General features: G+C 59.4%; 2 protein-coding genes across 3 annotated transcripts in view; one reads left to right on the top strand and one right to left on the bottom strand.

Moving 5' to 3' along the window:
* Ep400 (E1A binding protein p400) overlaps positions 1–17019 on the top strand; it is an 88650-nt gene extending 71631 nt beyond the window's left edge. The window contains 12 exon segments of the mRNA XM_015505600.2: positions 1–147; positions 1167–1212; positions 1284–1393; positions 5642–5849; positions 5928–6118; positions 7477–7578; positions 7932–8048; positions 9248–9443; positions 9806–9930; positions 11363–11509; positions 14288–14365; positions 14882–17019. The exon segment at positions 1–147 is cut by the window's left edge and continues 11 nt beyond it. Coding sequence (XP_015361086.1) covers positions 1–147; positions 1167–1212; positions 1284–1393; positions 5642–5849; positions 5928–6118; positions 7477–7578; positions 7932–8048; positions 9248–9443; positions 9806–9930; positions 11363–11509; positions 14288–14365; positions 14882–15154 — 1740 coding nt within the window. The 3' untranslated portion in view covers positions 15155–17019.
* A 1824-nt stretch (positions 17020–18843) lies between these two features.
* On the bottom strand, positions 18844–22790 carry Ddx51 (DEAD-box helicase 51). 2 transcript variants are annotated; one of them, XM_048785883.1, is made up of 13 exons: positions 22233–22790; positions 21919–22064; positions 21762–21833; positions 21517–21623; positions 21259–21367; positions 21026–21171; positions 20695–20893; positions 20509–20624; positions 20315–20431; positions 19966–20067; positions 19783–19846; positions 19550–19684; positions 18844–19341 (listed from the first exon to the last, which is right to left on the bottom strand). In XM_048785883.1, the coding sequence occupies exons 3-13, from the start codon at positions 21825–21827 to the stop codon at positions 19315–19317; spliced, it is 1188 nt and encodes a 395-aa protein (XP_048641840.1). In that variant the 5' UTR covers positions 21828–21833; positions 21919–22064; positions 22233–22790; the 3' UTR covers positions 18844–19314. The 2 variants fall into 2 exon arrangements, with proteins under 2 accessions (XP_048641840.1, XP_048641841.1); XM_048785884.1 differs by lacking the exons at positions 21026–21171; positions 21259–21367.
* Positions 22791–22796: the final 6 nt, after the last annotated feature.

The following is a 22796-nucleotide window of genomic DNA, read 5'->3' as shown; positions in this document are numbered from 1 at the left end:
CCCCAGCCACAGGCATCTGGCAGCCAGCCACCCGCAGGGCCTCCCACTGTCCAGCCCCAGCCCCAGCCCCAAGCACCGCCGCAGCCTGTGCAGGCCCCACCAAAGGGGCAGCCCGCCATCACCACTGTGGGCAGCGCAGCCGTGCTGGTGAGTCCTCGTGCCCTCCAGGGAGCAGGGGTGCGCCTCCCGCCGCTGTCCCCCGCCAGCCCACCGTGGCTCAGTGTGCTCACCTGGGTGGGGGTTGGAGAGGACCCCACAGGGCCGCAAGCAGCTGTCCCCAGCACGTGTATGCGGTCTCCCCCACCCGCCTGTTGGAGGCAGAGTGCGTAGTGTGGTGTGTGAGAGCAGAAGGCCGAGCGCGACCCTCATGAGGCTGCTGGCACCCGTGTTGCGTGTGGCAGCGCGGCCCAGACACTGGAGTCGTGCACAGGCCACTGGCGGAGAGCAGGTCTTCTGGCTGGACCGGGGTGCACTCTAGGCCTCAGCCAGGCACAAAAACAGTTTTCTGATTGTTGTTTTAGAACAGTATTCTCCATTAGATTAGCTTTGTTTCTGCCTTCAGCCTTAGTGGGATTTCTGTAGCAGCTGGGCAGGTTAGAATGATGCATTGATCAGGCACCTACTGGGTGCAGGGACCCTGGGGGAGGGGCAGACCTGCTGTGTCCCCACTTGCCAGCACGTGCGTTCTGGTGGAGCTGGGAGGACAGCAGGTGCAGTTGCTTTATTTTTAGCACTAGGGATTGAACCCAGGGGTGCTTTACACAGAGCTACATCCCCAGCCCTTCGTATTTTTTATTTAGCAACAGAGTCTTGCTAAGTTGTTGGGGGCCTTGCTAAGTTCCTGAGGCTGATCTTGAACTTGCGATCCTCCTACTACAGTCTCCTTGACTGCTGGAATTGCAGGCGTGCACCACCAAACCTTGCTAGATCACTTTAAATGTGGAAGGAGGCGAGCACAGCCAGGCAGTGACTGCTGGGTCGTAGGAGCCTTTCCCAAGTTGCCTTTGAGCTGAGGCCTGAGCTGCAGCTGCTCCTTTGCAAGGGGATGGAGCAGCAAGGCCATGCCTATGGGAGGCTGGCCGCGTGGGTGGAGTGTGGGTGACTGTGTGATGTGGGTGTGCCAGGGAGCGGGACACACACTTGGGTGTGCTTTCTGTTTCAAACAGGCAGGAACCATTAAGACATCAGTGACCGGGACGAGCATACCAGCAGGTGAGGCTCACCAGGAAGGGTGAGGTGGCGGAGGATCCCCTCGGCCCCTGCTCACTTTGTCCTCCTCCCAGGCACAGTGAGTGGCAATGTGATTGTGAACACCATCGCTGGCGTCCCTGCCGCCACCTTCCAGTCCATCAACAAGCGCCTGGCTTCGCCTGTGGCCCCAGGGTCCTTGACCGTGAGTCATCCTACGCCTGGGGATGCTCCGTGGGGTTGTTTTGCAGGGAGATGATTTGCTTTTTTAAGACTCCATCAGTGAGAAATGTGCTGATCTAGCTGAGTTCTGTGCGGTAGGGCGCTGGTCAGGCGGCAGGTCAGTACACTCAGCGGCTGGGGACGGTTTCTCTCGTGTACTTGGAGGGAATGAAGACAGGAGTTTGGTGTGTGTGTGTGAGATGCTTTCCCCGCAGAACAAAGAGGTGGGCAGGACACGAGGATGCAGCTTCCGTTCGTTGACACAGGTGCCCGTGTGTGGGTGCCACGTATCTGTGGGGACACGGGGGTAAGGCACATTCCAGGGTGTGCAGAGGCCATAGGGCCCAGCTGAGGGTGTGCAGGGGGAGCAGGGCCCCACCTGGCAGAGATGAAGTATGCTGGCAGGATGCGGAGCCAAGGGCACCTGAGCTCGCAGCCAGAATACAGTGTCTGCCCCCCGCCCGTCTTTCATGGTTCACCATAAAAAATAGAAGTAGGTGTGTGTGGGGCCTAGGCCTGTGGTCCCAGCAACTCAGGAGGCTGAGGCAGGAGGATCCAGGTTCCAGGCCAGCCTCAGCAACATAGTGAGACCCTGTCTCAAACTGTAAAGGACTGGGGACGCAGCTCAGTGTAGAGCACGTCTGGGTTCAGTCCCAGTGCCACATAACAGAACTGAGATCAAGGGACTTAAATCCTGACTTCCCATCCAGTCACAGACCCAAAGGCAGCACACACCTGAATGAAGTCACGGCGCTCTGGAGGCAGAATGAGGTCCCTTGGGCTCAGGGTCTTCCTGTGACAGTGCTGTAGTATCTGGGTGGTATGGTGCTGGCCACAGGAAAGGCCCCTGTGAGCGGGTTAGGGTAGAGGCCAGGACAGACTCACGTGCTGGTGTGCAGCATGCTGGTCCCTTGGGAAGTGCCAGAGCATCCAGTGGGGAAGGGGCATCTTCACCCAGCGGTGCCCAATTAGCTGGAGAGCCATACGAAGGACAGGGAGGCTTGGCCCACCATTCTGTGTACAGAAAGTCCCTTGAAGTGGACTACCAGCCTGATCACACTCTGCAGAACTGCAGACTTGAAACCAAAACACAAGAGAATGTCTCTGCTGCCTTGCTTCAGACAGACCTTCCTTAGAGTACCCAAAGCTTGGGAGCCAAAGATTGATAACAGGTCTCATCAAAACCAAGACTTGCTTCTTGAAAAGTCGTTAAGAGAAAGAAAAGCCAAGCATAGATGGCTAGGACAGGATGCAGACTGAGGATTCCTCACCGTGGTGAGAGCCTGGCGGGCACCGGGAGCAGGGGCCACACCTGTGATCCCAGGCTCAGTGGGCTGAGCAGGAGGACCGCAGGCTCAAGGCCAGCCTCAGCAACTTAGGGAGGCCCTGAGTGCCTCGAAATCAGAAGGGGGTAGGGTCTGGCTTAGTGATAAGTGCCCCTGGCTTCCTGGCCAGACCACAAACAAAACAAAATAAAACATGGCAGAAGATGGAGTGGTCAGTCCACCAGGAAGACACGGGCAGCCAGGCAGTCTTAAGAAGAGACTAGGTGTTGATTGTCCCCAGGGAAGGGACAGAGGACCACAGCTGCACCCCGTGCGCCTGCTTCAGTGGAAGATGGGATCGGTTACTGCTCAGGAGATGTGGAAGTGCTCCATGAGGGACCTGAGCGCAGGTGGTTAAGGGGTGTCATGGCTGCCGCCATTGCTGCCCTCTCCCTCCCACAGTTCGGGCACCACCCTCGGACGGTTCTTGCCCTGGGATTTCCCTTGGGGACGTGAGAGCAGAGGCAGAGGCTTTCATGAGAGGGACACACAGCGGGCCACAGTCGTCAGTGCTGAGCTGAGAGAGGGTTGACCTCACAGCCTGGTGACTTGCAGGGGCCGCGTGGGCATCTGCTGGGCTGTGTCGTGGCTGAGTGCCAGGAGCCGGGTATGGCACGAAGGTCCTGCTGAACACACCCCGCTGCAGAGGCCGCGGCACTCCACAGAGGAGAGGTGGGAAACGGGCTCCTAGCGTGCAGCCGGGGCGACTTTGTTTTTCTTTGCTTTGCCATAAACCAATTTAGACTCCGCCATTTCCATAAATAGCAGAAGCTGTTAGGCCTTGGTGCTGGGGCCATTCCTGTGACTAGTTCCACTGTTTGCAGTGATTCTGGGTAGGAAGCCAGAACCATCACGTGTAGAGTTTTATTTTGAAAATATCTACATGTGATATTTTTTAATGTAAATTTTTTTCTTATGTATGACAGCAGAATGCATTACATCTTTTATTACATAGAGCAGTTTTTCATATCTCTGATTGTGTACATAGTATATTAATGTCTTCATACATGTGCTTTGGATAGTAATAATCATCACATTCCACCATCATTAATTACCCCATGCCCCCTCCCTTCCTACATGTGATATTTTAAAATACTGCATAAAGTAGTTTGTTCCCTACATATTTATTTTGAGCAGCTCTTAATATTGGATGAGATACTAATCGAGTATCTCTAACCTGAAAATCCAGAATCTGTAATGTTCCAAAGTCCAGAACTTGGAGCCACACTGGGAAATTCGCACTGAAACTCTTTTTTCATGTACAAGATTATTAACAGTTTTTTATAAAATCACTTTCAAGCCATGTGCATCAGGCATACATGGGACCTAAGTGACCTTGTGTGTAGGGTTGGGTTCCCTCCCCGAGGTCATCGTTGTGTGTGGGTGCTCTAGCTCTCAGAATGCTCTGGCCACACATTCCAGATCAAGGTCCTCGCCCTTGTCCCCAGTGCCTTGGACATGCAGGTGCAGGCACACTTGGCGTGCTGGAGTGTGAGAGGTGCAGAGACCTTGTGGTGGTCCCCAGATTACTGCACCTGGGGAGGCCGGGGCCTGCGGGACACGGCTGTGTTGAGACACGTTTGCCTGCAGAGTGACCGCCAGCGTGGGTGGGGACTGAAGCCTGCTTGTGACGCCCGCCTGAGCTGGGAGCTGGAGGAGGCTGTTTACTCGAGCTGGGACCCAAGGGCAGGAGTGATCCAGGGTGACGCCCATGTTGAGCAGAGGGCGGAGGTGGCACTGTGGCCACCAGCTCCTCTGGGTTCGCAGTTGAAGGTGGTCTTGCTCTACGAGGTGCAAACCTGCAGGCAGCTTGCAAACTGACTAGACTGAGGGTGCTTGGCGCTTGACAGGAGCAGGGCCTTCCCAGACTCTCCACAGACAGCGTCAAGCACTGCAAGCAGCAGCGTTCCATAAAAAATAGGCTTGGAAGGAGACAAGGCCCCAGGAAGGAGACGAGGCCCAAACTGTGACGTGCTGGTGCGAATATGTCACGAGGAAGCCACTGCTATGTACAGTCATCATAGTACAATCAAATAAAAAGCGTAGAACCTGGGGAACAGGAAAGGAAGACAAGGCATCAGAGTGAGGGCCTATGGAGGTGGCAATGACCCATACTGACCCGAGTCCCGGGCCTGGCAGGCAGAACCATAATGGTGGGGCTTTCTGTTTTAAAGAAACCAAAACTATAGTGTAAGTGAATGTGGGGACTTGTAGAGATGAGAAGCATGTTCCCAGAACCGGGGGCAGGAGCCTTTGTGAGTGCACCTCAGTCTCATGGTGGAGGTGGAGGAGAGAGCTAGTGGCCGAGGAGAGGCAGGGCGTGGTCCAGGCGCTGCAGGCAGACACGGCAGGTGTTGGAGAGAAGCTGGGTTCCATGGAGGGCAGAGAGAGGGAAGAGAAGTGTTAGTGCCACTCTTCCCTGGATATCGGGAGGATAAGACGGAATCACACCACAGAGGCAGCAGAGGGGACCATGCTGCGGGGAGCTGTGGAGCTTGTCCTTGAGATGGGCAAGCCTGTGCCCCAGAGGCCAAGACAGCCGAGGTGGCTGGTAGAGGGCAGCCTGTACTTGAAGATTGGCTCAGAGGTGGACTGGGAAGGGCAGTGGGGCTGTAGCCTCTGCGCAGATCGGAGAGTGGCGGGCCGTGGGCCTCACAAGGCTCCTGCAGGGTTATCAGGAACTTGGATGTTCCTGGGGCACAGGGCCCTTTCCACCTGCAGCTGCAGCTGGCCATGAGCAGCACTGCTCTGTGGCTCGAGGCACCATGTCTGGATGCTCTTGGGACCACGCAATACTTGTGTGTGCAGCGAGAACAGCAGAAGGCCCCGCAGGCCTGGGTCTGGAGTCCAGAGCCTCTTTCCGGGTGCCATGTGGAAAGTGGTGAGCTCTGCCTTTGCCTTTCTAGACGTCCGGAGGCTCTGCTCCCGCCCAGGTGGTTCACACACAGCAGCGAGCGGTTGGCTCCCCTGCCACTGCCACCACTGACCTGGTATCCATGGCAACGACCCAGGGCGTCCGAGCAGTCACCTCTGTGACAGCCTCAGCCGTGGTCACTACCAACCTGACCCCTGTGCAGACCCCGACACGGTCTCTGGTGACCCAGGTGTCCCAAGGTAAAGGGGCCTGGTGTTTCTACCCTTGCACACCACTCAGGGAGCAAGGGCGGAGGTCTGACTCCCGCCTCTGCACAGCCACAGGTGTCCAGCTGCCTGGGAAGACCATCACCCCTGCACACTTCCAGCTTCTCCGGCAGCAGCAGCAGCAGCAGCAGCAGCAGCAACAGCAGCAGCAGCAGCAGCAGCAGCAGCCGCCGCCCTCACAGGTGCAGGCTCCACAGGTGCAGGCCCAGGCCCAGATCAAAGCTGTGGGCAAGTTGGCACCGGTGAGCCCTTCCCAGAAAACACACATGCTCTTGCAGTGGGTACCTTGCAGGACCGGAGGCAGGCAGTGTGCCGTGGGTACCACTTCCCACTCGGGGCCACTTTGGCCCACTCCTGTGTGGCTCAGGCAGGCTCCTCAGTGTTCCCTGAGTGCAAGGGCCCATCTTCCCCACTTCCGTCTTGTGCACCCCTCTCCACCCCTCTCCACCCCTCACCACCCCTCTCCACCAGAGGGTGCCAGTGAGCCTCAGTTTCTGAGACCAGGTGGCTTCTGCAGTCTGCTTTTCCAAGGTGGCGGTGGGAACACTGATACTCCTGGTCCTTGGCAGTCTGTGTGCCTGTGCCGTCATTTATGCAGTGTGCTCGCCCATTTTAGAAGGAAGTGTTATGTCCCTGCCACCAATGGACACTATGAGTGCACACTGGTGAAGGGAGCCAGAGACACAGGAGGCACAGTCAGTGGGGCTGTGACTGCTGTGAGGGTGGTGGTCATGCCAGCTGAGGCCTTGTCCCAGGTGCTGGGAGGGCAGGAAGTGCAGTGCCTGGTGTTCCTGCTACAGCTCAGTGTGCTCCAGAGCCCTCGTGGCCACCAGGGTGCCTGTCATGCTCCCTGGAGAGCTGTGCTGCCCATAAGGCGAAGTTTCACACGCAGTGAGGTGTAGCGTTTGCCCCTCCGTCACCACACTTGCTTCTCGGGTCTGACCTTGCATGGCCTGGCTGCTGCATTGCTGTCCCTGCAGCAGGTTCCCCTGGACAGGGCTGCATTAGAGAGTTTCCTTGCCCAGGGGTCCTTGGGCCCAGCAGAGGCAAGTTGTCCAGTGCCCTAGGCCCCAGGGTCTGGCCTCTGAGACACCTGTGTGCCAAGAACTCTTGTTCACCTGGTGTCGGGCAGGAGCCCCACCCATTCTCCTGCCCCTGTCGCTTCTCACCGTGCCCTACTGTAGCAACTGCAGAACCCCTTCTGTGTCTGGCGAGCCCACAGACGTCCGACATTCTGCACGTCTCTGTGAAGTGCTCCTTGAGACGTTTGTTTCTCAAAATGTTTTTAGAACTCACGTTTCATATCGTATTTTGATATTGCTGCTTCTGTTAACAAATTACTGCTAGTTATTTAACTCATTTACTAGTCAGTACATTTGGGTGCTAAATATTTGACATGTTTGAGAGATAACAACCTAGAAATTCTGCTGTGGATTCTCTAATCTGTCAAGTATGCTTGGTGCAAGGCTGATTGTGAGCAGGAGGCTGTGATGCAGGGACAGCTGCCCTCTGCACATCTGCACACGAGCACCTTGGTGCTGGGCAGAGGCAGGGGGACCTGCGTCGGGACGTCACACAGCGTGCCTCGTTTGGGTTTCAGGAACACATCATCAAGATGCAGAAGCAGAAAGTGCAGCTGCCCCCACAGCCCCCACCACCACAGGCCCAGCCTGGGCCCCCCCAGCCGCCAGCACAGGTGCAAGGGTGTCCGCCAGGCCTGCCCCAGCTGCTGCCCAGCTCCAGACTCTGGGTCCTGGCTGCGCTGGGCAGTTTCATGGCGAGGTCTGACCCCAGACTGCGCAGGGCTATGTCTTTGGTTTTAGACTTTCCTTTTACACCTTCCCGCTTCTACTCGCAGCCATCCTGCATCTTCCTCTTAGTGCTGCAGATGGATTCGGGGAACAGCGTGCAGCCGAGGGGGTGCTGCCGTTGTCCAGGCCTCGCGGGCAGGCAGGCCCTGGCTCTCAGGCGCCTGTCCCTTCTGTTGGAACTTGTCTGCTGCTCTTCCTTCCCCACCTCTCCCTCTTTTGGCCTTACCTTTTCTTGTTTTGTTTTTGCCNGCCTCCGCAGCCCCCGCAGCAGCAGAGCCCCCAGCTCACCACGGTCACAGCCCCACGGCCCGGGGCTTTGCTCACAGGCACCACTGTGGCCAACCTCCAAGTGGCCCGGCTTGTAAGTTCCAGCTTGTATGCACCTTCTGAGAGCAGCGTCTCCGTGCTTCTGGGGGCTGCAGCCGCCTGCTGGGATGCTGGGTGTCGTGGCAGCTTCGCAGGGAGCCGGGGAGAGATCAGTCCCTCGAGTGTTGGCCTCCTGGGAGAGGGTGAGACCCTGCCCACGTGACACTTTCCGACAGCGGTACTCCCCAGGACCGACTGTCCCCAGACTCTCTGGGACTGCGTGGTGGAGACTGAGCAGTGGTGTGTGAACAATGAGGCCAGACACAACGTGTGGCTGTCTCCCTGCTGTGGAGGGCAGGGCCGAGGGTAGCATGGCTGGAGCACAGTGCTGCAGGTGGTGTGGGACGCGGCCAGGCCCCATGACCAGCTCCAGTGGGCAGGAGACCACTGCAGGGAGAGCTCCGACAGCAGGATGCAGCGGGGTGTGGGGCACAAAGAGCCAGCACTGTTGGGTGGCGGGAACCCCCTGGGGGCCAGGCACTGCCTGGGCTTCAGGTCCTTCCTGGCCTGGTACCCAGACTCCCCAAGGCAGGGAGAGGTGGCTCACGTGGACTGCACGTGGGCTGAGTGCCTGTCACGCCCCGGCTGGTTAGTCTCTGACCTCAAGTGTGCCTGCCGCATAACGCAGCGAGGAGGGACGGCCGTGAGGAAGCGCCGTGTAGGGGCGCATGTGTTCCAGGAGGATAGGGGAGTGGTGGAGGGTGAAGCAGCTTCCAAGGGGACGAGGGGCAAGTGGCGGGACGCCCTGGAGGGCTGCCCGCTGGTCTCTGCGTTGGTGCAGAGGTGGTTCTGGGCACCTCTTCTCCAGTTTCTTACACATATAAAAGGACCGATTTCCATTTCTGTCTTCTATAACATCCTTTAAGGAAAGCAGTGTGTAGTAGCAGGGTGGGGGTCCCCAGGCGCAGGTGGTGTGGTGGCGGCCTTCAGGTGGGGGGCAGGGCAGAGATGGGGCCCAGCATGGTTTGGTAGCTGGGGAGGTGCAGGAGGCGGCAGAGAGCTTCACGTGAGAGTGGGCAGCCTGGCCTTACAGTCCCGCCCCTGCAGCTGGGGGCACCCTGCTGCCCTCTAGTGCTGCCCTCCAGCCATGTTACCAGCCCCACTGGTTTTCTTGGGAGGTGACTTCTTGAGGAATGATGTTGGAAAAGACACACATCCAGGACTTCTCCGGACTCTCCTGTTCTTCCCGTTTAGACCCGGGTTCCAACTTCCCAGCTGCAGGCCCAAGGGCAGATGCAAACACAGACACCGCAGCCAGCTCAGGTGGCCTTGGCGAAGCCTCCAGTGGTGTCTGTCCCAGCAGCCGTGGTCTCTTCGCCGGGCGTCACGACTTTGCCCATGAACGTCGCGGGCATCAGCGTGGCAATTGGGCAGCCACAGAAAGCAGCAGGTGCCTGCCTTGCAGCCCTCCCCTCTGCTGGACGCTGTGTGCAGTGAGCCTTTGCTGGCCAAGATGGCCGCAGCCCTGCCCTGCCCTGTCCCTGGAGCCCTTTGCACACAGGCCGTGTTGTGGATGCAGTTTCCTCAGAGCGTCCCTGGTCTGCTGGGTCCTCAGTCTAACTGAACACTCGCGGTCTGAAGTTTCACCATGGTGTGAATGGGACCTAGGCATGCAGAGGCATCTGAGTGTCTGGGGCTGGCTGGCTGTCACAGCTGCAGGCTCGACATTTCCTGCAGGGACAGTCAGTCTGAGCAGACCAGCGTGAGTGGGGCCCTGGCCCCAACCGACTCACAGGCCGCATTGTCTTGCAGGACAGACCGTCGTGGCCCAGCCCGTGCATGTGCAGCAGCTGCTGAAGCTCAAGCAACAGGCCGTGCAACAGCAGAAGGCCATTCAGCCGCAGGTCGCCCAGAGCCAGGGTGCTGTCCCACAGAAGGTACGGCCTGCTCTTGAGCGCCCCAGAGGGCACGCAGCTCCCAGGGGCACCAGCACGCGGTCTCACCACCACTGCCTCTCAGGGAACACGCTGTGTAGTATTGGTCTGAGGATGCAGCCTGGAAGGGACCTGGGGGACTTGTGAGGATGGGTGGGCCTGAGCCAGGATGCTGGCCAGCTGTGCTGCCATATGAAGCCATGTGACTGAGGACCCTGAAAGGCTCGCTGTTGGTGCTCTCCTGGCTCCTGGGGAGGATGTTTGAGGGAGGAGCCTGTTGTGAGTGGGGAGCCTGGGGGCAGAAGTGGTAGCTGAGGGAAGTTCACAGGGCACCTGGAACTTCATTGGTGGCCCTCGTGCATGGCGAGGGCAGTGCCGCTGTGTCCCTAGCCTGTAGGTGCCTCTGCTGGCGCGAGCCACGGGCCTGGTGTGTGCTGTTCTCTGGGCAGAAGTGTGGGCACGAGGCCTTAGCAGAGCCAGGCTAGGCCGAGTTCTGCAGGCATCTGGGGCTGATCCCAAACAGCCCATTTTTAGGAGGATGAGGAGGACTTGCCCAGAGTGGCACAGCTGGTGAAAGGAGGCAGGTCAGCTCTGACCGCAGGGGCCGCAGCTGGGCTAGGGGCGCTGAGGCCTGCTGTGAGGCAGGGGGCAGAAGACAAGGCAGAACTGTCCCTGGTGCCTCGGGCAGTGAGCACAGAGTCCAAGAGGAGGGGCTTGCAGGAAATAGTCAGGATCTGCAGGGGCACAGGTGGCTGGACAGGTGTCTTCCTATGTGGCACTAGGCATAGCTGTCATTATAGGGCAGGGTGTGTCCCAGATCAAGGCCGGTTGCTTATTCTTGCTTTCCTGCAGTGTTCTCTCTCCTGGGGCACAGGTTGGAGAAAAGCATGGTGCTCAGAGCCACCTTCCCAGTCTCAGGAGAAGGAGAGCTGTGTAGTCGGTAGAGGTGGCCTCCCTGGGTGCCCAGAGCAGCCAGCTGGCTGGTATGCAGTCTCAGGCCTGGCTCCCACTGGAAGGAGGCAGACCACAGGCTGCACCTCCAGAGTGGCTTATGTTCTCTTGGTAGAGAAAACTGGAAATGAGAATCACTATGCGCAGATCGGGCACACGGGTCGTCACCTCTTGTACTAAATGCTTTCGGGTTGTCTGCTGGATTCTTAAATTAGCCTTGAGAAACTGGTCAAGTTCAGTTACCCACACAAGGGCGTCCACACACCAGGTCCCTGTGGAGGTTGGCAGGTGACTCCCAGCCTGGCTGCAAGGAGGGCAGGCCTCCATTTCAGTCCAGGGACTGCAGGAAGCAGGGGCCAGTGGCACTGTGGGCTTTGTCTAGGAGGAGTGTGCTGTGAAGGCCATGTCCTACAGGGAAGGTACAGCAGGGTCTGAGTAGCCAGCACTGGTCCAGGGTCTGATCCAGGTCATCTGTTCCCTCCAGCTGGCAGCGCAGCAGATGGCCACTCAGGGCCCACAGCAGAAGGTCACCTACGCTGCCCAGCCGGCCCTTAAGACCCAGTTTCTGACCACGCCCATCTCTCAGGCCCAGAAGCTGGCTGGGACACAGCAGGTGCAGACCCAGATTCAGGTGAGCAGGGAACAGAGGGTGTGGTGGGCTCTGGGGTTGCTGGGCAGGTGCAGGCCAGCTGTGCTACAGGAGTCTCTGGAGGGAGGTCTGGGCTCCTCGTAGGCAGTGCACAGTGGGCCCCTGGGCCTGCAGGTGGCGGTGGATGGGTGGGTGCCTCCTGGGGTCAGCCTTGCCATCGCTCAGCCCTCTTCGCAGTGGTCTCCTCCCCGTGAGGCCTGTTGTTGGCTGGTCTGTCTTGCATGCTGGATGTCAGCCTGCAGTTCCTGAGCCACACAGACTGTCCTGCACAGCATGCTCAGTTCAGGTCCTCACACTGGACTTCACGGCCTCCCCCTTCCTGGCCAGCACTGAAGACGCTGCCCAGAGGACATGGAGCTCTCTCTTTCCTCCACCCTCGTGGTTTGCTCTCTTGCTTTGGTCTTTAGTCCTCTTTTCACACGTGATACCACAGAAGAAAGGGCTGGCTTAATTGCCATGAGATGCCACTGCTTATTGAGCGGTCCCAGCCGTGCCTGGACCTGTGGTGCCCTCACCCGAGCCGTGTGGGTCTGCCTGCACTCCAGGTGGGCCGTGCCTCCCGGCCCTGAAGGCACAGTCCACAGCCTTGGCTGCCCTTGGAGCTTTGCCCTTCCCTTGTGGTCTCAGCCGTCCAGCAGGTCCATCACCGCCCAGCCCCTGCCACAGCTTTGTGGAGTCCTATTCGCTCTGAGATGCAGGCTGACGTCTGCACACCCAAGCTTCAGGTTCTCCAGCGGAGAGGCCGCTCGCTGCCCATGTCTTCTGAAATGCTTTTGTCACATTTCCTCCTGGCTCTCAGAGGACTTGCAGCTGTGTCGGGTGACGGAGCCGTACTTTCTGGTGTTTTTGTACAGAGTCTGCTGCCTTTTTTTGGTACCAGGGATTGAACTTGGGGGCCCTCAGCCACTGAGCCACACCCAGCCTGTTTTGTACTTTAGAGACAGGCTCTCACTGAGTTGCTTAGCGCCTCATTTCTGAAGCTGGCTTTGAACTCACCATCCTCTGCCTCCCGAGCTGCTGGGGTCACAGGCATGCGTCTGCTTTTTAAGTTTCATCTTCATACATTTTTGTACAAAAGAATTTTTTTTTCTGTTTTTTTTAATTGTTTTTTGTTACATGAAGGAAAATTCTGTTCTTTTCTGGTTTGCTAGGACTTTCTGCACCTTTTACCCTGGGTTCCTGTCCGTATCTCCCTGTCCCCTCCTCGGTGCCTCCAAAGACTCCGGGCTTAGGGGCTTGCTGTGCAGGTGCAAGGGTGTCCGCCAGGCCTGCCCCAGCTGCTGCCCAGCTCCAGACTCTGGGTCCTGGCTGCGCTGGGCAGTTTCATGGCGAGGTCTGACCCCAGACTGCGCAGGGCTATGTCTTTGGTTTTAGACTTTCCTTTTACACCTTCCCGCTTCTACTCGCAGCCATCCTGCATCTTCCTCTTAGTGCTGCAGATGGATTCGGGGAACAGCGTGCAGCCGAGGGGGTGCTGCCGTTGTCCAGGCCTCGCGGGCAGGCAGGCCCTGGCTCTCAGGCGCCTGTCCCTTCTGTTGGAACTTGTCTGCTGCTCTTCCTTCCCCACCTCTCCCTCTTTTGGCCTTACCTTTTCTTGTTTTGTTTTTGCCCCTCTATTCGTCTGAAAGTTGCAGGCTGGTGACGTTCTCGTAGAGCTTCTAGGTGGTCACCTGAGATCCCACATGCTCCCATGCCATCAGTGACCCTGCCCTGTGCTCCAGCAGCAGCCCCTGCACACTGTGCTCCACCTGCACTCGACACTGTGCCTGAGGTGCCTCTCCTCCACCGGAGGGTGCCCTTGGACTTCTCGTTAATGTTTGGAAATGCCTACTTTTCTCCTGCTCCCCGAAGGGATTTGCTTAATACAGAATTCCAGGCTGGCACTGATTTTCCTGGCACACTTGCTTTGCTGCACTTGGCCCTGGCATCAGGCAGCTGCTCTGGTCATGCGTGCACACACCACCCTGTTCCTCTGACACGTGTGCGGAGCTTCCCGCCTGGACTGGGCTCTCCTGGGCCGTGCTGGTCTGGATGCTGCTTCTGCCCATGTCCCCTTCCAGTCTCCCAGCCTCTGCTCTGTCCCGTGGCCTCCTGCGTTCTGAGTAGTGTCTCCCACTCTGCTCGGCTACTGGGTTTTCTGTGGTCAGGTCTAATCTGCTCTTCAGCTTGTCGGAGTTTCACTTGGTTGTTTCTCACGTTCAGAACCCCACGTCTATATGGTGTCGTGGTCCCTGTCCTCAGGCTGCACTGTGAGAGCCCCGCTGAGGCCAGGCGGCATCTGGCTTGAGTTGCCGCCTTGGGTGCCACATGGCTTTAGAGTCATTTTTTTCCTTGCCAACTTTTTTCAAAGTCTTTGAGGCTTCTTTGTGGCCTGTCACCTCTGCTGGGCTCCTGTGGGCATGTCAGGACCTTCCCCTGGCTGTGGCGCCAGGTGGGTGTGTCTCGGGTAGCACCCAGGAGCACACCTGGGACGCGCTGTCTCACGTCCTCGGTCTCAGTGGCCGGGTAAGAGCTGAGAGGGAGCAGGCACTGTGCTGCTGCCTGCAGTCCTAGGGCTCAGGAGGCTGAGGCAGGAGGGTGGCAAGCTCTAGGCCAGCCTCAGCCACTGAGCCAGAACTTAGGATGCAGGGGTGGGGTACTGCTTGATGGTAGAGTACTGGCTTCAATCCCAGGACAAACAGCACCAAGACGGAGGAGAGGGAGGAAGTGTCCATGCACGTGTTCTGAACTCTGTGTCAGCCTCTTCTGTTTTGTCAAAAGGTCGCCAAACTCCCTCAGGTGGTGCAGCAGCAGGCACCCGTGGCCAGCATCCAGCAGGTCGCCTCCGCCGCTCAGCAGGTAGGACTGCAGACACAGGCCGCCTGACCCTGGCGTCTGAGATGCTGGGATCTGTGGCTTCTCCCTGAGGAAGCAGAGTGCTGATGACTAGGGGCTGACTGCCCAGCACAGTGCTCCGGCCTGCTTCTCGCAGGGCGTCCTGCACAGCACGGGCTGCACTGTGCTCAGGACGGGGCTCTGCAGCGTCCTAGGCTCCCTGGTCCCACAAGAGGAGTCTGCATCCCACAATGTCTGGGGGAAGTCCTGGTGTCCCCTGGCTGACATGGACCTGGTGCTGTCCTGCTGCTCTCTTTCAAGGGGGCCAGCATGCCCAGTTTAAAGCAGTATTTACATTTCAGGGTGGTTCAAGCTGCAGGCAGCCAGGCCCCGCCCATGCCTTTCCTCCCCGAGACTGGGGAGGCCCTGTTTCCACCTGCTCCTGCTCTGCCAGAGAGCACAGGGGCCTGCCCTGGGCTTGGCTGTCCTGCTGGGTGACGTGTGCACTCTGCTGACAGTGCTTTCTGGCTCTCGGCACAGGCCTCTCCGCAGACTGTGACACTCACACAGGCCACGGCGGCAGGGCAGCAGGTGCAGATGATCCCCGCGGTCACTGCCACGGCCCAGGTGGTACAGCAGAAGCTCATGCAGCAGCAGGTGGTGACCACGGCCTCGGCGCCACTCCAGACCCCAGGAGGCCCGAGCCCAGCACAGGTGCCAGCCAGCTCAGACAGCCCGAGCCAGCAGCCCAAGCTGCAGATGAGGGTCCCGGCCGTGAGGCTGAAGACGCCCACCAAGCCCCCCTGCCAGTAGGCCACCAGCAGGTTCACCTGCAGAGCATGTGCTCGAGCAGTTGTGTTCAGGGAGCGTCCTCACAAGCACCCCTCCTGCCACGCAGCTGGCTGAAGAGCCGTGGCGGCGATGATTTCCTCGTGTCTCGCCTCTCGTGTCCCCCAGAGCAATAGTACTTTTTTTGAAAGCCACTCAGCCTGGTTGTTGGTGTCTGGTACTTTGCACGTCCAAGGAGTTGGGGGCCCATGTGGTGTCAGCAGCTGGCGCCTGTCTCGGCACTGCCACTGCAGCCTGGCTCACCCGCTCAGCTGGAACGCGCCTGTGGTCCGCGGGAGGGAAAAAGGGCTCTGGAGTCCATGCTCCAGGTGGGCTTTGCACTCCAATCTCCCCTGGTGAGTGTGAGTGGGCTGACTCTGAGGGGGCAGGTATGGCCCTGTTGCCCATCTCCATGCACAGGACATGAGGGGGCAGCCACCATGATCCAACTTCCGCTCAGAGTGGCAGTGTGGCCTCCCCAGCCTGTCCCCATGCTGCTGGCTCCCATTTGAAGGGGCTCTGACCGTCCCCCGCTGTGGACAATGCTCATGTCTGGACTTGGTGCGCCTGACAGCTCGGGCAGCTGTGCGACGCGAGCTGGCCTGGTCTGGTCAGGGGCATCCTTTCCTGTGAGAGCCTCTCTGTGCCTCCAGGTTCCTCATCGTCTTGAGGTCCATCTGCCAGCAGGCCTGCTGTAGCTCCGCCAGGCTCTGGAGGGGCCCTGCACTGAGGGGGGCATTCCGGGGGGCAGGTGCCCCTCAGGGCCTGAGGGGCTGGTGAGGGCTCCACGCCTGGTGCTGCCGCAGCAGGAGCACAGGCCCGCGGCGCCCTCTGTGCCCTTGGATCTGCCTGTGTCACGACGTCTTGCCCTGCAGTGGCCTTTGCCACCAGTGTGGCGCATGCAGAGCTCCCATGTGCAGTTGCGTCTGGACACCCCACCACTGTGTCTGTCCAGTGCCCACCTGGGGGCCGACTGGTGAGCACTGATGAGGAACCTGGAAGGGAGTCAGCACCACACACTAGAGAAGCAGGGCTTGAGTGTCCAGCTCACCGGATGCTTCGGACCCAGCGCTGGGGCCTGCGTGCTCGTCAGCAGGCCTGGCATCGGCCAGGTGTGTCTGGCCAGCAGTGCGCCCTCGCAGGCCCTGCGCTCCCTGGCTCCTCACTCCTGACCCCGCAGGACTGCGAAGGTCTGGCTGCGCTGGTCTTCCTTGTCCTTCCTCCTGTGCTGTGGCCTCTCTTCAGACCTGACTGCCCAGCATAGTGCTCCGTCCATCTGCGGCCCCGGGAGAGCATGGGCCCCCTCAGAGCTGCTGAGAGAGCGGGCCTGGGATCTGGGGTGCAGTGTGGACCCTGCTGCTGCTCAGTGTCAGCCTCTTGTCTCTGGCGGGCCTCCACAGTGAGCCTGGCCACAATATGTGGTCAGAGGTGACTTTCTTGCCACCCCATCAATGGCATCGGCTGCCCCACCAGCTGTAGGCCTAGTGCATGGGGGGACACCGTGCCTCCTGTGCTCGGCTGCGGCCCTGCCTCTGGGGTGGGGGGGCGGCAGCCTTCTCTGTGCCAGTTGTGATTCGGAGTTCAGAAGGCAGAGTGTGCAGCTCACGGCCCAGACTGCCACTCCACCTGGCCCCTGGAGGACGGACCTAGTCAAGAGTCGCCGGGTCACTCTGATGAGGCTGGGCTTCCCTGGCTGCTGGCCCTACAGGCATGTGTGCTGACTGGCAGCAGGTAGAACAAGACAAACTGTAAATACTTTGTTAACACAAGCATTTGTACTTGAAGAGTAGGACCTTAGAGGGCATGGATGTCCTGCCAGACAGACGGCATAATAAAGTGACCTTTTTATATGTTTCTGTCTCGGTTTTCATAGAAGAGCAGTGTTTAAATTAAAGTCAGATGTTGGCTGTGTTTTTCACAGCACAAAGTGGCTGCTGTGGGTACCAGTGTGTGCCAGTTCCTCCTGAGACGTGGCGCCTGGCAGTGGGCACTTGGCCCTCTTGCGCTCGGGGCCTTGCTGATGGTCCCTCTAGCCAGCGCCCCGTGGCTGCTGTCCCTCCTGTTGCTCTTGGACTTTTTTCCTTTTCTTAGAGACAAAAGCTTTCAAGTTTTAATAAAAAGCAGGCAGGAAGCCGAGGGGCAGTCCTGGTGCCCTTCCTTCAGCACAGGAACAGGCACCCTGCCTTGCAGACCCCTGCTCCAGAGCGCACCCTCCCAGGCAGGAAGGGGCACAGGCTCTGTGCACCAGGAGCTGTGGGCCAGCAGCAGCCCAGTGGGTCCTGCACCCAGCTATCAGGCTGGTCTTCCAAGGTAATGGCCCTGTCCCCTACCTGAGCACCTGTGTAGCTCCATGCCTCACCAGCCATGTGCCATGGGCCTGCAACTCCTCCCCAGACCCCTCTGCCCTCTCCAGACGGTCGAGTCCCTTGTCATAGTTGTCAACGGAAAAGAGCTCTGTGGAGGGTGCCAGTCCCTGGTCAGGTTACGTTCATGTGGCCTGGAGCTAAGCTGCACACTGGGTGGGGCTGGGGCCACAGGCTCGGGAGGGCAGCACCTCAGCCCTGCAGCCAGCACGCTGGCGGCTTCTGCTCAGATGTCACTCACCGGATTGCGGCAGTAAGCCTCTCTCTGGGCTGTGCCCCAGGCCTCTACTGAGAGGGCGGCTCTCCAGCCTCCACCAGGAGCCCCTCCCTCCCCTGTTTTGGCTGCCCCTGCTGCCCTGGTATGAGGGTGGCCAGGGAAGCTTTTCTCAGCACAGATCTGAGAAGGTGCCCCCTGCCAAGGACTGGGCTGCTGCCATGGAGGATCCTGCAGACAGACTGGTTTGTCACCTGCCTGCTGCCCCACCTCTATGCCTCCTGCCCTCCACCCCACGGCCTTCTATCTCAACTGCTTTTGGAAGCCCCCTCACCACACCCATCAGACCCCCAGCTTCCTCAGCCTACACTGCTTGCAAGTGCTGTTGGCCTGGCCTGCAGGTGAGGTGGGTCTGTCTCCCTGGTCAGCAGGGCTCCCTGGAAAGGACCCCCACCTTTTTTTACCCCCAGGACTGAGGGTTGAACCCAGGGGTGCTCTACCACTGAGCTACACCCCAGCCCTTTGATATTTTAAGACAGTCTCAGTAAGTTCCCCTGACAGGCCTTGAACTTGTCAGCTGGGCTCACAGGTGTGGCCACCACAACACCAGCTGTCCATTTGCATTTTAATCACCTACTAGAAGTAGAAAGCCAACATCTGGCCTCAAGGAACTCAGTCCTGGTGGTCAGTTCGAGGAAGTGAAGGGCAGGTACTGGCCAAGGAAGGTGTGGCATGGACGTGCTATGTTGGGGGAGTCAGGCAGCAGGGATTTTCTGGATGACTGGGGAAGAAGAGTGTTGAAAGCACAGGAACAGCATGTGCATGCAGGTAGCAGGACAAGTATAGCCCACCTGGGAGGCAGGGCCCGGTCAGAGGATGGCAGGAGTCCTTCCCAAGCCCAGGGCCCCAGGGCCACCCAGGGCAGAGCCTGCCTCCTGTGCAGACTGCTCTTCCGGTGTGCCCCGCCAGGCAGAGGGGCAGGAGCTCCCAGGGGGGAACACCATCTTGGCGGCACTGGATCCCTGGGCAGGGTACTCCAGGCCCTGCACTGTCACTCATACCACATCGTGTTTTCTTCAAATGAATTAATTAGTAGCTGTTTTTTAAAAATTTATTATCATGAAATTTCTAAAAGGCTTCTCATAAACAGAGGTGCTTCTGAATCTCCTATCCCACTCAGGACCCCACTGCTTTGGGTCTGCCCTGGGCCGGGTGGTGGCCAAGCATCAATCAGCATGAGGCTCAGGTCTCCTGGCCGGGCTGCCTCCCATCTGGTCACACAGCAGGGCTGCCCAGGAGGTGGGACGCTGATGTCAGAAGCATGACATCTGGCATTGTCTGAGGGGACCCCAGCCCTCAGGCAAGCACACCACAGGTTCCAGCAGCACCACAGGGCTCGAGACCAGCTTGCCCCAGGATGTGGTACACAGCCTTGGTCAGGGGTCCCGACCTGGCAGACCCAGCTGAGCTCCGGGCTGCCCAGCACAGGAGCCATGGGAGAGAGGGCTGTGTCACTCCTGCTGCTTCAGGAACCTGGGGTGGTCGGGAACAGAGATGCGCCCAGCAGCCTAGGCCACCTTCTGTTTCTGCTCCTCCTGTGGGAGAGAGAAGGGGGCTTGAAGTGAGCATTCCCAGCCCCCTGGACCCTTAGAGAACGGGAGCTTGCTCAGCAAGCATCACCGCTGGCCTTGGGCCAGGAGCTCGAGGGCCAGGTGTCAGGCCCCTGCTTCTGGCTCTTGTCCACACCGTGACTACTCTAGAATGAGGCTGACTTGCAGGACCGCTGGCCCCGGCAGACCTCACCTTGATGGTCTTCTCCAGCTGGGACAAGGCTTCCTCGTACTGAGGAACCATCGGCTGCAGCAGCTCACTGGGGATCTCATGCCTCGATAGCTCAGGTGCCCCAGCTTCAGCCAGCATCCGGAGGAACCGCCTCTCCTACAGGGAAGGGGCCTCGTGTGGGAGGGTCTCAACCCGCCCCAGAACCCTCTGCGGCAACAGCCTCCCCAGTGTCCCACAGAGACGCACCACCTCACCTGCACCTTGAGGAGCAGCGTGAAGGCCTGTCCAGTTCTCCCAGCTCGAGCCGTCCTCCCCACCCTAAAATCACACAAATGTACGACGGGAACAGTGGCTTCTCCCTGGTCACCCCCCACCCGTCCCACACCCAGGAGCTCACAAGCCTGGAAGCCCAAGTGGCCACTGCTGCCAGCCCTCACCGGTGCACGTAGGTCCTCAGGTACTGGGGGGCATCGTAGTTGATCACCAGCTCCACACCCTGCACATCGATGCCACGGGCGGTGGCATCAGTGCTGATGAGGCTGAAAGCACACAGCCCTGTGGTCCTGCCCAGCAGCAATAGGGACCCCCAGCCTGAAACCCAGCTGAGCCAGAAGCAGGGACGCCTACAGCCATGACCACCGCACTAAAGGGAAACCCCAGGCCTTTTCGGAAATGTACCCCAGACTCAGGAGCACAGTTTCCAGGAAGAAGCACCCTTCAGTAGGCCCAGGGTGACAGCTGGGTCAAGCACCCCAACTCCACAGGCAGCCCCCTCCCTGTACTCACAGCTGGATCTTGCCCTGTTCGAAGTGCTTCAAGATTTTCCTCCTCTGGCCAGGCCCGTAGCGGGAGGAAAACTCGGCCACGTTCACACCCCCAAAAGCTTGCGCCAGTAGGAAGAGCCTATGCAGAGAGGAAGCTGCAGGCCGGGGCCGGGGCCAGAGCCCAGCTCACCAGCCGCACACTCCCACCCTGCTCACCTGTGAGAGTGCTCTCGGGAGTTGGTGAAGCACAGGGCCCTGGAGACGCTCGTCCTGAGGACCAAGTGCAGGACGGCCAGTGGCTTGGAGCTGAGGCTGCAGGGCACGTAGTGGTGCTGCGGAAGACGGCAGGTGGGCAGAAGCCCTGGGCCTGGCACCACCCACCCCTCTTACCCCCTCACTTACTGTGAGCCCCATAGGAAAGGTGTATTTCCCCCCCGAGTCCCCGTCTGTCTCCACATCCCTGTCTTGGGGGCCCCTGTGCGTCAGCCCCGTGGAGAAGAGCCGGGGCTGGTAGAGGCCGAGCCGCTGCAACTTCTCAGGGTTCTGGGTCAGGGTAGCTGAGAATAGCAGCTTCTGCAAAGGCATCTGGGGACGGCAGGTGCTGGAAAGAAGAGGGTGTCAGTAGGACACGTTCCTCACAGGTCCCAGTGCACACACACCATCGGGGAGTACATGGCCTTCCCTCAGCATGCAAGCGTGGAGGAAAGGGGTCAGCCCCAGCACAACAGGATACCTGGCGGCAGTCATTGCCTGGGGCTGCCTTCTCTGGAGTAGGGCACAGGGGTCTGCAGGGCCCTCACTGTGGAAGGCCGCGGCTACCACCCGTGGCAGCCAAGACTGGTGCATGCTGTCTATCATGCGGTCAGCCTCGTCAACTACCTGCAGGCAAAACCACGTTGGCTGGCAGAAATTCCTTGCCAGGTCCATCCTCAGCAAGGAGTCCGGGCCTCCCGGCAGGCAGCCTACCAAAAAACGGAGCTGCTGAAGGTTAAATCCTGGGGTCTGGTCAATGTGGTCCACCAGGCGGCCAGGTGTGGCCACCACGATGTCAGCCAGGCAGCGGTAGCCGTCTGTTCTACAAACAAGAGTGGCTCACAAGGGAAGCACCATGCAGGGCCTTCTGATGGCAAGCACAGACCACCTCATGCACATAGCACTGACCCCCACCCAACACGGGTGGGCAGAGCAGAGACCCCCAGAGAGCCCACTACCCACAGAACCTACGTCTTTTGGACAAGGCTCTCCTGTTCTTTAGCCAAAGACTTCTGTCCAGTAATCAGGGCAACCCGCAGAGGTGTGGCGTCTGTGTAGACGTTGAACACTTTGCTCACCTACAAGGGAGGTCTGCCATTGGCCTGGGGGCAAGCTGGCCCTCCAGGACAGTGCCAAGGACTCTGGCTGAGCACCACACACCCAGCAGGTCAGCTCAGGCTGGGGGCATAGGCTTACAGGTATTGGGGTCTATGTACCTGCTGGGCCAGCTCCTTGGTGGGCAACACCACCAGTGCACGCACCTGGCAGACCACTCGGTGCATCAGGGCCTGCAGGGAGGATGGGCTGCCTGTCAGCAGAGCCGGCTCCCTGCCATCCACCCCTGACCAGAAAACGAGGCAAAGTGACACCCACCTGCACCACAGGAATGACAAAGGCCAATGTCTTCCCACTGCCCGTTGGGGCAGAAACACAGAGGTCACTCGGTTGGTAGCCACCTCTGCTCACCAGGAACCCACTGGCCACACTCTCCAGGAGGGCAGGAATCACAGCTGCCTGGACTGGACAGGTAGCACATCAAGTTGACTCTCCCAGAGCACCTCTGCTCAAAGACAGCAACAGGCCAGGAGGAACCACAAGCCCCATGCCCACGCACACCAGAGGGGCTCTCACAGGTGGGGTGCTGTGAGGGGTGCCCCAGCCCTGTCTGCTGGCCCAGGGAAGGGCACCTGGAAAGTAAGCCGAGATGCCATGTGCACGCAGCTGCTTCTGCAGGTCAGGATGCACCTCGGGGATGTTCTCGATGGGAACAAGATCCTCAATGACATTCTTCCTGACAAAGCTTGGCTTAGCCAGCCATGCTGGCAGGAAAGGCTGAACCTACCCCAAATGCAATAAAGACCACAATTTACCAGAGCCCTCTGGACCCACAAGGTAGAAACCTTTTGACCAGTCTCAGCTTTTCCCCAGCCACCACCAGCCACTGTCCCGGCTGCCTTCAAACACGAAAGTGGGTTCCAGCAGACCCACCTCTGGCCACAACCACCTGACTCCATCCGCGGCTGCGCCCAGGGCCCCTCGACCAGAACTCGAGTCCTTCCCGCCTAAGGGCCAGCGCGGGCCTCTGCCCAGCGCACACCCCAGCAGCTCTGCACGTCCCCACCGGACTTCTCACCACCGCTCCCGGCTCCGGCAGGGGAACGGGGCGCGCGGAACCGCCGCCGGCCCCCTCGGCTGCTCACCTTCGGCGTCTCCTCCTCGCGAAGCCCCCAGCCACCGGGCCGGGGGACGGG

The sequence above is a fragment of the Marmota marmota genome, unplaced genomic scaffold (genome assembly GCF_001458135.2).
Source record: "Marmota marmota marmota unplaced genomic scaffold, marMar, whole genome shotgun sequence".
Lineage (NCBI taxonomy): Eukaryota > Metazoa > Chordata > Mammalia > Rodentia > Sciuridae > Marmota > Marmota marmota.
This window is presented reverse-complemented; position numbering and strand designations above follow the sequence as displayed.